This window comes from Oryctolagus cuniculus, chromosome 12 (assembly GCF_051225735.1).
Source record: "Oryctolagus cuniculus isolate XC-2025 breed Fujian yellow rabbit chromosome 12, ASM5122573v1, whole genome shotgun sequence".
NCBI lineage: Eukaryota > Metazoa > Chordata > Mammalia > Lagomorpha > Leporidae > Oryctolagus > Oryctolagus cuniculus.
In genome coordinates this window covers 55691749-55705436 of record NC_142878.1, presented here as the reverse complement: position 1 = coordinate 55705436, position 13688 = coordinate 55691749, and the positions used below count along the sequence as shown (strand labels likewise).

Sequence of the window (13688 nt, the reverse complement as noted above, 5' to 3'; positions counted from 1 at the left end):
GTCTTCTGGAAATTAATGCCTTTAACAACAGTTCATGCATGTTTTCAGTTAAGCTAATGTTTTAATGTCCACTGTGAAATCTGTCTGTGAAGTCTCTTCTGATCTGGTGAATTCATCATAGGGAACCCTTGGTAACCTTGAGGAGTGAATGCGACCTGGAAGTATCATTTGTGTCTTTGGTATTGCAGACTTTGTTGATGGTGTTGGCTGTAATCTCGTATACTAGTCATGTTTCCTATCAAATGTCTAACGTCAAATGTTAGACACTACTCTCTGTGACACTGGGTCTCTGAGACATATCTCTTCTAATTCACCTGTGTACCTGTATTCATGCCTTCTTAGTTTCTCAGCGTCTTTATATGTGGAGAAATAAACAAAATGAAGATAATTACCTAGGCAGCTTTGAGAATTTGAAAATTTTATCTTCTGAATTTGCTCACTGAGTTTTAGTTAGTACTAGCTAGTTAAGGTTTTGAGATTTTATTAGATGTGGAAGATGAAACTGGAGTATATCATAGAGATGCCTCAGGAATTTTATATGGAGTTAAAAAGGCAAGGCATTAATTTACAAATAAATGAATAAAAATGCAAAGTCTTATGTTTCATGTGAACCAGATGTATGCCTAAGTAAAAACAAGTATAAGGTGTAGAAATTAAAATTCTTTTATAAAACTGTCTATAGGGGCCGGCACTGTGGTGTAGCAGGTAAAGCTGCTGCCTGCAGTGCCAACATCCCATATGGGCACTGGTTCCAGTCCTGACTGCACCACTTCTGATCTAGCTTCCTTCTAATGTGCCTGGGAAAGCAGTGGAAGATGGCCCAAATGCTTGGGCCCCTCCACCCACATGGGAGACCCAGAAGAAGCTCTTGGCTCCAGGCTTCAGCATCACCCAGCCCTGTCCACTGGGGTCATCTGGGGATTGAACCAGTGGGTGGAAAATCTCTCTCTCTCTCTCTCCCCCTGCTTCTGCATCTCCCTCTCTGTGTAACTTTGCCTTTCAAATAAATATATAAATCTTTTTTAAAAAACTGTCTATACAGAAAGGGTTAGAAATTTATAAAGAATAATTATATTTTTCTTTTTTTAACTTTTATTTAATAAATATAAATTTCCAAAGTACAACTTTTGAATTATAGCGGCTTTTACCCCTCATAACCTGCCTCCCACTCGCAACCATCCCATCTCCCACTCCCTCTCCCACCCCATTCTTCATCACAACTCATTTTCAATTATCTTTATATAGAGAAGGTCAACTTAATATATACTAAGTGAAGATTTCAACAGACTGCACCCACACAGACATGCAAAGTATAAAGTACTGTTTGGGTAGTAGTTTTACTGTTAATTTGCATAGTATAACACATTTTTTTTTATTTTTTTTATCTTTTATTTAATGAATATAAATTTCCAAAGTACGACTCATGGGTTACAATGGCTTCCCCTCCCATACCGTCCCTCCCACCAACAACCCTCCCCTTTTTTTGCTTTTTCTTAAGTATCTTTTCAAGAACACTGAATGAAGTGGTTGGGAAGCCAATCAATGAATTCAGCAGTTCCGATTTATAAATCCTTACATATTTTCTAAACCACATGTGGGACTGAAAAATGTGAGCAAGAACAAAGATGTCTTACCCCCTGCAATGACAAAATGGCTTAGGGCATTTTTATTTCGGTACACATTTAGACTAGTGTTCACTGTGTTGAATATGGTCACGAACACCGCGGGTCTCCAGCTCCAGCGCCAGCCGTACCGAACGAAACCTCGCGTGGCAGCGGGGTGAGCACTTTGCACAGCATCAAACCGGTTGTGATAAATTTGTGCCTGGCTCTGCTCAATGTAGCATTTTTTTAGCATGAATAAAAGCTGGTATTCTACCATAAGCCCAGCCAATGATGCCTGCTGAAATTGCCGCCCTATAGATATTCTCAAGCTCCTTTGACGTCCTCTGCTGTTCATTTTACTCTTTAACAACAGCTCCCGGAGACGGTCCCATCCGGTTCCGGGTAATAGCGTTCGGGGACGTAGGAAGGCAGCTTCCCATTCTCTGCCAGGGCTTCCGAATCGGCAGCCACATTCTCAGCCGCAAAGACTCGGGGAAATGGACCCAGGGTTCGGTAAAGGAAGCTCCACGGAGCCGGCGGCGGCACCTCCATTGCCCTCTCCCGATCTTGGGGCAGACACGCTTGGGCGCTCAAGGCCCCAGGACCGCCAGCAGGTGACATGTGATGGACTGAGGATAACTGCAGGAGTGAGTGAGTGACTCATGCACGAAACCCGGGCTAATCCGCTGGCACAACCGCCGCAACAGTACTGCACATGGTTGTCCTCATGACAGGCTCTCACTTTGGAAGCCCTAGGACACTAGTATAACACATTAAGGACAGAGATCCTACATGGGGAGTAAGTGCACAGTGACTCCTGTTGTTGATTTAACAATTGACACTCTTATTTATGATGTCAGTAATCACCCTAGGCTCTTGTCATGAGCTGCCAAGGCTATGGAAGCCTCTTGATTTCACCAACTCTGATCTTATTCAGACAAGGCCATAATCAAAGTGGAAGTTCTCTCCTCCATTCAGAGAAAGGTACCTCCTTCTTTGATAACCCTATTCTTTCCGCTGGGATCTCACTCACAGAGATCTTTCATTTAGGTCATTTTTTTTTTTTTTTCCACCAGAGTGTCTTGGCTTTCCATACCTGAAATGCTCTCATGGGCTTTTCAGCCAGATCTGAATGCCTAAGGGCAGATTCTGATGCCAGAGTGCTGTTTAGGGCTTTTGCCATTCTATGAGTCTGCTGTGTATCCTGCTTCCCATTTAATTCTAACAAGTATTATTTTCAGACACTGGCCTTATTTATGTAATCCCTTTGACACTTAATCTTAACTTTTTGATCAATTATGAACTTAAACTTGTCACTTTAACAAGTAAGATGGCATTGAATTGGAATCCCCTGGCACATTTCTAGCTCTACCATTAGGGGTAAGTCCGAATGAGCATGTGCCAAACTGTATATTAACCCATCCATATGATATATGTAATAATTAAAAAATCATATTTATAAATAGTGTTAGTAAGTATTCAAAGAGTTATCTTCCTATTCTCTCTGAGTTATGTAACTTGTGCAGGCATGTGCCACATGAACATACTGTTATTTAAAGGTGGGTTATACAATGTGTTAGGAAACTGTCGGTCCACTCCTGAGTTCTAGCAATCCTTGTGATGGCTGCAATAGATTGTTAATAAAAGAATAAGGCAAAAAGCAGAAATTAATATTTCTGACAAAGCATTCCCTTTCCCCTGTGCAAATCTGCTACTGACTCTTAGCTAAAAGGTTGTGGTAGCAACTATTGTTGTTGTGGTAGCAACTATTGTTGTTCTTGCCTTTAGTGTTAAATATTTTATCCTAAGTATTGCATGTCATGAAATATCCTTCCAAATTTCAAATACTGGTCCTGAATTCTCTGTTGAACTCCAAATGACATAACTGAAAGAGAAAGTCCACATATAAGTTTTATGTAACTTATTGCTTTCCCTTGAAACTGTTTCTTCTGCATTTCTTCCCTAAATTGAGGGTGCCATCCAGTCTTTTCAAGATAGGACTCTGGAAGATATACCTAAATTCTGCTCCCATCCACTAAAATCCAGCCTACTCTTCTTTTCAATATTGCATTTACTTGTCCCTTCCTTTCCTATTTCAGTGGCTTATCCTTTGTTTTATTCCTCACCTGCTAATTAGTCTCTGGGCATTGAGCCTCCTCTTCCCTCCAGAGTCTCCCTCACAAAGCCTTTCTTTAATGTGCATCGATGATGTGCCTGTTCTCAGGAACCACCTCCTGTATGGGGGTTGGACTTCTTTTCTCTCCATATTTCTTGTATAGAGGTGATGAAATCTTGATGTTTGTATTATCTTGGGTATTTTGATTTCACATTTTGGTAAAACTTGTAAACTCTTTTATATCTGACATGCATAGTGACCTTTAAGAACTGACAGTTCTGGTCTGTATCATGGCATGGAGTGGCTGCAAAGAATTTCAGGTCACAGAATGGAACTTTGGAGTACAAGCACAGAAAATTAACTTTACGGGGGCTGGCACTGTGATGTAGTGGGTAAAGCTGCTGCTTGCAGTGCTGGCATCCCATATGGGTGCCAGTTCAATTCCTGGCTGCTCCACTTCAGCGGGAAAGGTCATGATTATGAAATACCAATGTGGTGCTCGTTTCGGCAGCACATATACTAAAATTGGAACGATACAGAGAAGATTAGCATGGCCCCTGCGCAAGGATGACACGCAAATTCGTGAAGCGTTCCATATTTTTACTGTTGAAATCTTTACTTAATGTATGCTAAACTGATCTTCTGTATATAAAGAGAATTGAAAATGAATCTTGATGTGAATGGAAGGGGAGAGGGAGTGGATAAGGGGAGGGTTGCGGGTTGGAGGGACGTTATGGGGGGGAAGTCATTGTAATCCATAAGCTGTACTTTGGAAATTTATATTCATTAAATAAAAGTTAAAAAAAAGAGAAATACCAATGTGAAGACCTCTTATTAAAGTTGGTGAAGGGGCCGGTGCCGTGGCTCACTAGGCTAATCCTCTGCCTGTGGTGCCGGTACCCCGGGTTGGGGCGCCGGATTCTTTCTTGGTTACTCCTCTTCCAGTCCAGCTCTCTGCTGTGGCCCAGGAGTGCAGTGGAGGATAGCCCAAGTGCTTGGGCCCTGCACCAGCATGGGAGACCAGGAGGAAGCACCTGGCTCTTGGCTTCGGATCAGTGCAATGCTTAACCACCACTTGGGGAGTGAACCAACGGAAAAAGGAAGACCTTTCTCTCTGTCTCTCTCTCACTGTCTAACTCTGCCTGTCAAAAAAAAAATGCCCATAAAATTGGTGAAGGAAGGCTTTTGTGACGGAGATTTACTTATTTAAAAACTTTCTGACATAATTCTACTATAGGGAGGGGGGAAGAGAGAGAGAAAGAAAGGGGAAGAGAAAAAAAGGGAGAGAGAGAGAGAATGAATCCCTTCCATTTTTCTGGTTTACTCTCCAAATGGACACAACAGCCAAGCATGGCCAGGCTGAAGCAAGGAGCCAGGAGCTTTCTCCAGGTCTCCTACGTGGGTGCAGGGGTCCAAAGAGTTGGGCAATCCTCCTTTGCCTTCCCAGCACACTAGCAGGGAGTTGGATAGGAAGTAGAGCAGCTAGTACTCAAACTGGCACTCACATGGGATGCTGGTGTTGCAGGTGGCTTAATCCGCTATGCCCCACACTTTTAACTTGACAGTGCCTTCTGATATAAGATTTCTGTAGTCTGTGGTCCTATGGTTTGAGCCTTGTGGGGCTGCAAAGCATGTAGAAAATCGAAATTGCTAAATTTAAAGATACATTTCTTTCTTCTGTTCCCTTGTCCTTTTTATTCCCTGGGTGAAAATCAGAGGGACTCTGAGGTATTGTTCCCAGGAAAAATCTAATCAAGGAAGGACAAGCTGTTCCCCTGACTCAGTAGTATCATTGGTCACCAGTACCAAGGTTCCTAATTAGAATCTGATTTACTTGAGAAAAACAACATCAGCCTCTTTGTTTTGGAAGCAGTTACAATCTCTGTCAGAATGTGAGATGCTTCTTGGATTCTAGAAAAACACATGTGATTCAAGTGCTATCATGTAAAATGTATGTAAAGGCAATGTTTGACAGTTTAGCAGACTGGACATTCATCCAGCATCTCCTGGGAGAGTTAATGTCTCCAGTCATTTTCTCAGTAATTATTTCTCCTTTTAATATAATCTGCAGTTTAATTCTTATTTGACATGTTTTTGTATATGTATTCTGGACAAGGAATGGAGAAAGAAGTGTATGAAGATGAGGCGGTTATGGATTTTGCTAATGATACTAAGGGAGATTTTTTTGAGAGAAGTAAAGACTAAACACCCTAGAAAGCAGGGTGGAATTTTGACTAGAAGATGATATTCTGGGAGGATGGATCCGCACAATATTTTCATCCTTTCTGTTCTTTGCTGTAACCTTATTCTGCATTCTCATCTAGTTTTTCATGGCAGATAAATTCTGAAGCTTTCAATTCCTGTTTTATAAACAGTTTCAACTTCTGTCATTTTGCTTTCAGCATTTGTCCAGTGAATTCTTATCTTTCTTTTTAGAAATGTTAGTTTGTATGTGATTGAAGCTGTTTATCTTCTGGCAAAATTTTGGGGGGTTGATCCACCATATGATAAGAATTGATTAGATTCTATCATCTAATAACTCAGGTAAGAGAGTTTTGGTTTTCATTGCATTTACTTGGCAGCAATATTAATGAAATTTTCCTCATTGATCATGAGTCATTCCTAGGGCTCAGAGAAGATTAGACATTTTTCTTTATCTAAGCAACATTGAAGGATGAAATACTATAAACTGGATTTTGATATGTGAATTTTACCAGAGGGAGCTAAATCAAGTACAGGCAATATTTTGGAATTTGAGTTGCTGATTTCCTCCTTGGTGTGCAAGGAGGGCAATGTGAGAATTGGAGTGTTGTAGTAGCCTGGAATAGCCTGGAATAGTCGGGAAGCAGCATGGTTAGGAATATCTGTGACTAAAATATAAATTTGATGAGTCTGTTTTAGATAAAATCAGGCAACTGTACTGATTTTTCTTATAACCCCTTATATTGAACTTTCTCAATATGTAAGCAGTTTAATTGGAAAGGATCCAGAAAGGATAATTCTATGGGCTAAGAACTTGGAGAAGACTGTATCTGTGAAAAAATGATACAGAAGAGGACTTCAGAGAGTCAGAGGGTGGTAGGAAGGTAGAAGATACCTGAGTAAGAGTGGATGGCAGTAAGTCAAGAGACAGTAGAGGAAGCCGGCGCCGTGGCTCAATAGGCTAATCCTCCACCTTGCGGCGCCGGCACACCGGGTTCTAGTCCCGGTCGGGGCGCCGGATTCTGTCCCGGTTGCCCCTCTTCCAGGCCAGCTCTCTGCTATGGCCAGGGAGTGCAGTGGAGGATGGCCCAGGTGCTTGGGCCCTGCACCCCATGGGAGACCAGGAAAAGCACCTGGATCCTGGCTCCTGCCATCGGATCAGCGCGGTGCGCCGGCTGCAGCGGCGGCCATTGGAGGGTGAACCAACGGCAAAGGAAGACCTTTCTCTCTGTCTCTCTCTCTCACTGTCCACTCTGCCTGTCAAAAAAAAAAAAAAAAAAAAAAAAAAAAGAGACAGTAGAGGAACTAAAGATGAGGTGAAGCCACCAAGGGACCATTTTACTTCCCGTGAAATTCAGATACTCTGAGAGATAGAGAAACTTCCTCATGTCCCTGAAAATTATCCTTGACTTTAGGTTGTCTGTGATTTACAGAACAGTGTAATAAAGAACACTTGGTAGCTGGAACCAACTTGTCTTTTAATATTTTCCCTGAAGAGAAATGCATGTGCCCAATAGAAAATTTATAAGTAAAACTTGAATGAAAAGAAGATAATCACCCATAGTCCCTTCATAAAATTTTGATATCTTTTAAGGCCTTTTTTCACTCACTTGCATTGAAAAGTAATTGCAAGACTTGGGTTTGTTTTGATATTTCACTATGCAAAATCAGGTGAATCATTTAACTTCTCTGAGTCCTCTAATCTGCAAAATATGAATCATATTATCTTTCTTACATTCTTCTTCAGCTATTTTTCAGGAAAGATACAAAAATTTTTAGAGACTGTAGATTTCTAGGGAAATGGCAAATTAATGTTATAATTTTTGATATTTCTATACTGGAGAAAATGATGAATAAAAAATAACAAATAAACAGCAGCATTTATAGTAGGAAAGAACATAAAGAAGTTGTCTTAATTGCAATTATGTCACAGAATGGGAACATTATCAATTTATTTTTTAATATGTATTTTTATTATTTATTTAAGAGAGGTACACACAGAGATAGGAGAGGCAGAGAAAGAGGGAGGTTTTCCATCTGCTGGTTCACTCTCCAGTTGGCTACAATGGCAGGAAATGGGCAGATCCGAAGCCAGGAGCCAAAAGCTTCTTCCAGGTCTCCCACGTGGATGCAGGGGCTCAAGGACTTCAGCCATCTTTTACTACTTTCCCAGGCCATATTGGAGAGCTGGATTGGAAGTGAAGCAGCCAGGTCTAGAACTGGTGCCCATATGGGATGCTGGCACTGCAGGTGGCAGCTTTGCCTGCTACACTACTGCACTGGTCCCACATTATCAATTTAGATGATTTTATAACTCATAGTGCTAATAGTCAGACCCTTAGATTTCCAATATATGATATGTTGATTTTTAGAGGATATAATACAACTGTGTTATAATATTAATGTTTTGAAGGCCAATATGAGATCAGAACTAAGAGAAATATGACTTAGGAAATAATTAGATTATATTTATAGTTAGACATGCCCTTATAAAGTTTCATAATGCAGATTTATTAGCACATTAAAAAACTCATGTGTAGCTAGTGAACTTGGTCAGAGAAGAACCACTAACATATTAAAATGATTTGAGACAGGAGGTATCATTAATAATAAAATTTTAATTATTTTATATATCATAAACTAAGGAGAAGTGAATTGTTACTTAAAAAAATTATGTGGCTGAGGTTGTGTTTGGTTTAGTGGTTGAGATGCTGGTTAAAATGTCCACATCCACATTACAGTGCTCCTGCTCCTGAGTGCAGCTTTCTGCTAATGCAGACCCTTAGAGGCAGAGGTCATGTCCAGATAATCTGGTTCCTGCCACATACAAGGAAGACCAAGATTAATTTTTTTTTTGCTCTTGCCTCTGGCCTCAGTCCTGGTCCAGCTGTGGATTTTGGGGTCATTTGGGGATTGAGCCAGCAGATAGGAGCCGTCGTCTGTGTGGATTTTTCATTTTCTCTGTTTCTCTGCCTCTCAGGAAAAATCATGCAGCTGGGCTATTGATCAGTAGATTCAGGTGATCGCTCCTTTGAAATGCCTTCACAAGTACAGAGATCAGTATCTAGTAGATAATGATTTCACCTCTCCAGAGGATTTAGCAGAAGTTAATAGTGTTAAATAACCATCCTAAGTTAATTGTATCTGAGGGTTTGGAGAGGGGTGAAGGAAACCATTTAAACCATTTATGAATCACTCAAGAGAATGCCAAAGCAGGTTTTATTTGCATATTTAAAGTTAAGCTGTGCACTATACAATAGTCCTTTCAGAAGGATAATAAGAAACTAAATAATTTAAACAGGGAAGTGAGAATATTCTTAAGGTTTTATCTTAGTTGGCATTGATAAAAAATAGGAAGGCAATAGGCATGATCTTCCCTGTAGTCTCTAAGCTATGGTCATTTATGTTTTTCCTTAAGTTAATGACTCTAGTTAGAATACTTTGAAGAAGTATCTTCTTTAGGTCCAGCCTGTGGAATATATATTGCCAATAGCCAAAGATGACAATGCCTTTGCACCTTCTGTTTGGAATGTTTCTCAAAGTAGGAAATAATGAGCAGTGAGAAGAGAGGTTATGAGGATGAAGATTTAGCTGCTACCAGATTTTGGTGATTCTCCTGAGACCAGTTTTGCCAGGGAGAGGGGACAACTGTCAAGACTGCAAAGAGTTAAGGAACAGGTCACTGATGGAGAGTGAAGCAGATACTATTATGGGGGATGAAATATATCTTAAATGTAGGAATATATAAAGATTGAATACTGGAAATACTATATGGAGCCGATTTATAGCAGTACATTTTCTAGATTAAAAATTTATAATTCTAGAAGCAATAAGATCCATTTAACATTTTTTGAATGGTACTAGTTTGTGTGTGTATGTGTATGAGTGTGTGTGTGTGTGTGTGTGTGTAAATGATCTTTGCTACAGGCTGTGAGAAGAAGCAGATGCTAATCTCAACAAAATAGAATAGTAGCATGTAATGAGATTTAAGACCTTCTGGATCTGAACAATTCAGAAGATGAATTTAAAAAGAGAATGATAATTCTTGAAACTCAAATTTGAGTCTAGAAGATGTGAAGTAAAAGATATTTGAAAGCAGGTATAATAAATAAATAATAAAGCAAATGAGATATAATTCATGAAAGAAAAGCAAATAGGATAGATTCAATAGGCATAATGTGTAAAACCAATAGTACTTTTAGGAGGATAATTAGGAACTAAATTAATTTAAAAAGGAAGGCGGGAGTATTCTTAAGGTTTTATCTTAGTTGGCATTGATAGAAAATAAGAAGGAAATAAAACATTTTGATAGGGGAAATAGCTATTATCTTACTGTAAAATAGGAGTGAAGAAATATGTCAATGGAGAGGGGATGGTAACCATGGAAATAATAGAAAAGCATAGTAGGACTTCCATGTTAATAAGGGAGTAATGAAGTGAATACCATCTTAATCAAAGCAGCAATTTAAAAAAAATGTAATTAAGGTATACAAATTTCATAGCGATACTTATCACCCTACCTTTTCCCTCACTCACGCTTCAACCCTTTTGGTTTCCTTTCTCTCTTATTAGTCTCTTAGTTTTTATAATTATCTACTTTAAGTTTACTTTATACTCATAAGATTAATCTTACACTAAAAATGAGTTCAAAATAGTATAAAGAAAACAACACTCTTCCTCAAAGGTAGAGACAAGGGCTGTAAATGATCATTGAATCTCAAAATGTCAATTTCACTCCAATACATTACATTTTAGGTACTTTGTTAGTTACCGCAAATTAGGGAAAACATACAATATTTGTCTTTTTGGGACACGTTTATTTCACTAAGTATAGTGGTTTCCAGTTTCATCCATTTTGTTGAAAAAGACAGGATTTCATTTTTTAAATCACTAAGTAGTATTTCATAGTGTAATATACCATAATTTCTTTATCCAGTTACCAGTTGATGGATATCTGGGTAGATTCCATAGCTTAGCTATTGTGAATTGAGCTGCGGTGAACTTGGGACTACAGATAATTCTTTCATCTGTCGATTTCATTTTGAATTGGTAAATTCTCAGGAATAGGATTTCCAAAGGAGCAAAAATTAAAAAAGAAAATGTTACTTTTTTTTGCTAATGACAGTTTGGTAAACCTAGAAACTCAGAACATTTCAGTAAAAAGCTACAGAAAATGTGGCTACATATAGCATACAAAAATAGATAACTTCTTCATTTTATTACATTTGTCTTCTGTGGCATTTTTGCATGTAGAAATTAGGAAATATCAGTCTTTCCTACCTTCTGATATACCTCTTCTTAAAATCTTACAAGCCTTTGTTTACATCTTCCTTCTTCATTGTGCACTAGAGCCAACTAAATTTGAGACTACAGAATTAAATACCAAAGGTCTAGACATGGAAAAAATTCTGGGGATGATTCTTTGAGTTTTGTACCATGTAAACCCTGTGTGACATGGCATGTAATCTTTAGCTTTTGACATTGAATCATCATTCTACAGCTAGGATGACTCTTGAAATTAAAACTGTTTTTTCTCTCTGTGTTCAGGGTGAGCTTACATATGAAGTTGATGGATGGAGGAAATCACTCAGTGGTGTCTGAGTTCTTGTTGCTGGGACTCACCAGTTCTTGGGAGATTCAGATTCTCCTCTTCCTGTTTTTCACAACATTTTATATAGCAAGTATGCTGGGGAACCTTCTCATTGTGCTCACAATCATCTCAGACCATCACTTACATTCCCCAATGTATTTCCTGCTGGCGAATCTCTCATTCATTGATACAGGTGTTTGCAGCATTGCAACCCCAAAGATGATCTACGACCTTTTCAGAAAACACAAAGCCATCTCCTTGAAAGGGTGCATCACTCAGATGTTCTTCATTCACACTGTTGGGGGGACAGAGATGGTGCTGTTGATAGTCATGGCCTATGACCGATACGTGGCTATCTGTAAGCCCCTCCACTACCTGACCATCATGAGCCTCAGAATGTGCACTTCTCTCTTGGCTGTTGCTTGGACCATTGGGCTCATCCACTCTGTGGCCCAACTGGCTTTTGTGGTGAACCTCCCCTTCTGTGGCAGCAACCAGATGGATAGCTTTTATTGTGATTTTCCTCGGTTCATCAAACTTGCGTGCACAGACACATACAGGCTGGAGTTTCTGGTCACTGCCAACAGTGGTTTCATCTCCTTGGGCACCTTCTTCATCTTGATTGCGTCTTACATCTTCATCCTGGTCACGGTTCGTAAGCACTCTTCAGGTAGTTGCTCCAAGGCCCTCTCCACACTCTCAGCTCACGTTACTGTTGTGGTTTTTTTCTTTGGACCTTGCATTATTGTGTATGTGTGGCCATTCCCTACCTTACCCATAGACAAATTTTTAGCTATTTTTGATGCCCTTATCACTCCTTTTATGAATCCTGTCATTTATACATTTAGAAATAAAGAAATGAAGGAGGCCATGCAGAGACTGTTTGTTAAAGCTTTAAGATTCAGAAAGAGTTCTTTCATGCACAGAGCAGGAAATTCAGATTAATTTTGACTCTTCGTGGAAATTAACCCATTTAAGCACTCCATATGTATTTTCAGTTAAATGAATGTTTTCAATATCCACTGTGAAATCTCTCCATATGGGCTCTCTTCTGATCTGGCAAGTTTATCATGAGGAGTGCTTGCTCTAATGGCCCTGAAAGCATGGAGATGAGTCAACTCTCATTAGGAATGTTCTGTTTGTGTGTGTTATTGAAATCTTTGGTGGTAGTGCTTGCTGATACTTCACATACTCAGCATGGGTTACGTTGACAGTAAATGTTGGAGATTTTCTTTCCGGCATTGATTCTCAAAGAAATATCTGTTTGAATTTTCATATGTACCTATATTCTTGTCCTCTGTGTTTCTCAGTGTCTAGATATTTAAGGAGTAAATAAAATGAAGATAATTGCCTAATAAGTTTGATAATGTGAGGCTTTTAACATCTGAATTTGCTCACTGAGATTTAGTTAGTGGTAAGTTTTAGATGTAGTTAGGATTGGAAGATGAAATTTGGGGTAAATCAAGACATTCATCTCAGAAACATTTAGGTAAGGATTCCTATACAACTCAACATATATGACTTTTACTTTTACCCCAATTATTTGCTAATTAGTAGTCATTATTGTTGTACATCAAAGAAAACTATGTGAATATTAAATAATTTTGAATAGATTTAATATTTTGGAGCTAAACAGTCCTAAAGGGACAAATATCACATGTTCTCCCTGCTCTGTGACAACTAACTGAGCGCCTAAAAGGAAACCTGTAGAAGTGAAATGGACACTGTGAGAAATAATGACTTGATCAGTCCTTGTCCTGTCAAGAAACAACTTAATATTTTATTCCCTTTAGTATATTTTTGTTCTACCTAATACCATTGAACTATTTAATTAACACACAATTATTCTTAGGCCTTTAAATTTAACTGAAAAGTGATCCCTGTTAAATATAAGAGTGGGAATAAGAGAGAGAGGAGATGTACAGTTCGGCACATGCTCAATCAGACTTACCCCTAATGGTAGAGCTAGAAATGTGTCAGGGAATTCCAAATCAATCCCATCAAGGTGACATGTACCAATGCCATCTTACTAGTCAAAGTAATCAGTTTAAGTTTGTAACTGATCATAATGATAGGATTAGGTGTCAAAGGGATCACATAAACAAGCCTAGTGTCTGCTAATACTAACTGATAGAATTAAAAACGAGAGTGTGGGGAGCAACCGAGACTAGACTAA

At 39.1% G+C, this 13688-nt stretch overlaps 1 protein-coding gene, 1 non-coding gene and 1 pseudogene across 2 annotated transcripts; 2 read left to right on the top strand and 1 right to left on the bottom strand.

The window, feature by feature from the left end:
* Positions 1 to 1572: 1572 nt before the first annotated feature.
* LOC100357158 (complex I assembly factor TIMMDC1, mitochondrial pseudogene) lies at positions 1573 to 2286 on the bottom strand (annotated as a pseudogene).
* Positions 2287 to 4215: 1929 nt separating this feature from the next.
* LOC127483867 (U6 spliceosomal RNA) lies at positions 4216 to 4322 on the top strand. Its single transcript, XR_007910661.2, has one exon. It is a non-coding gene; the product is annotated as a U6 spliceosomal RNA (small nuclear RNA).
* A 7169-nt stretch (positions 4323 to 11491) lies between these two features.
* Positions 11492 to 12457, top strand: LOC100357414 (olfactory receptor 4F3/4F16/4F29-like). The gene has a single exon (XM_089311006.1). It carries the CDS (start codon positions 11492 to 11494, stop codon positions 12455 to 12457), a length of 966 nt encoding a protein of 321 aa, XP_089167132.1.
* The last annotated feature ends 1231 nt before the right edge of the window (positions 12458 to 13688 follow it).

Bases quoted from the DNA above. Each gene is read 5' to 3' on its own strand.
- LOC100357414 (XM_089311006.1), top strand. From the start codon at position 11,492: ATGGATGGAGGAAATCACTCAGTGGTGTCTGAGTTCTTGTTGCTGGGA.